Source organism: Bombus pyrosoma, linkage group LG11 (genome assembly GCF_014825855.1).
Source record: "Bombus pyrosoma isolate SC7728 linkage group LG11, ASM1482585v1, whole genome shotgun sequence".
NCBI classification, from domain to species: domain Eukaryota; kingdom Metazoa; phylum Arthropoda; class Insecta; order Hymenoptera; family Apidae; genus Bombus; species Bombus pyrosoma.
The window spans coordinates 15,281,211-15,282,498 of NC_057780.1; the positions used below are offsets into that span (position 1 = coordinate 15,281,211).

The following is a 1,288-nucleotide window of genomic DNA, read 5'->3' on the forward strand; positions in this document are numbered from 1 at the left end:
AGGCATAGACTGGCTCTAAAGAAAAGGCGTTGCTTGGCTCGCAAGCAACAAGCAGCGGAGTATGCGAAGCTGTTAGCACAACGGCAAAAGGAAGCCAAGAATAGACGTCAAGAAGAACTGAAGCGAAGACGTAGCGCTTCTATGCGAGATTCTAAATCATCCAATCAGTCTGCACCTACCATTCAAAAGTAAAAGACTGCAATGTTCTAATACAACATGAAACAAATAAATTGTTTATAAATATGTTGTATATAAACCTATTAAATATAAGTTGTATATAAGCCTAATAAATATTTATATGTTTCTTGTAATATTTTGTTGGTCTCTCTTATATGTTCCATGTGCGTAATTCATTTATTCAATATTATTATATTCATTTAAATTTATACAGCATATACGTAAGGTAGAGGCTTATCATTTTAATTGATTAAAAATTTTTTTAAATTCTGAAATGATTTAGACCGAGTTACAGTGTTTAGCAACATCAACAATAATTTTAATATTATTCTTGGTTTAAGACGAATATCGAATTTAATTTTTTAACATTGTACTAAAGTTTAGTTCTAGCAGACTCTGAATTTAATAAATTCGGTAGAATTTGTTACTCCATGTTTACAGCAAAGTAATCTTTTGTCTGATACTTTTTGTTTCAATTCCACATATATTTTTTATATAAAGACATCACAATATATTCCATATCCTATATGATATTCTGTAATGATCCTAACTCTTCAATTTCGAATAATATATACAGAGATACATATGTAGATTGTAGTTAAAGTATGTATGATCTGTATATTGCAGCTGTAGCAGTCAAATAATTTTTACGTTTCCTGATCCTAACATTGTAGAAGAATTTTATGAACCTATGGTATTAGGATCTATTATAGCACCAAGTATATTTAATATATTATTAATTAAATTTTACGTATAATATAGTTAATTAAAAAAAACGCTAATCAACTTATAATTTTAATACTAGCTGAATATGTGGGTACTGTTTTAAGTTTATGCTTTGAAAGACGCGGAGTGCAACAAACAGCAAAAGATATTGGTCATAATAGAACACTGTTTCAATTTTTACTGCCACTGAACGAAATTATTGTTGACTTCCATGATACATTAAAACGAGCAACTTCGGGGTATGGTACTTTTGATTATGAAGACCATAATTATCAGCCTACAAATATTATAAAGGTAATTACGGTTATTTTAATATATATAAATGCAATAATTTTGTATTGAAATATTTTATAGTTTACTTCCATTACATTAATAACTGCTTGTT

General features: G+C 28.3%; 1 protein-coding gene across 1 annotated transcript in view; it reads left to right on the top strand.

Annotated features, from left to right (window-relative positions):
• The window catches only part of LOC122572393 (40S ribosomal protein S6-like), a 16,663-nt gene extending 16,352 nt beyond the window's left edge, over window positions 1-311 (top strand). Inside the window, exon 6 of the mRNA XM_043737315.1 lies at window positions 180-311. Within this exon, the coding sequence (XP_043593250.1) occupies window positions 180-192 (13 nt within the window). The 3' untranslated portion in view covers window positions 193-311. The remainder of the gene's footprint in view (window positions 1-179) is intronic.
• Window positions 312-1,288: the final 977 nt, after the last annotated feature.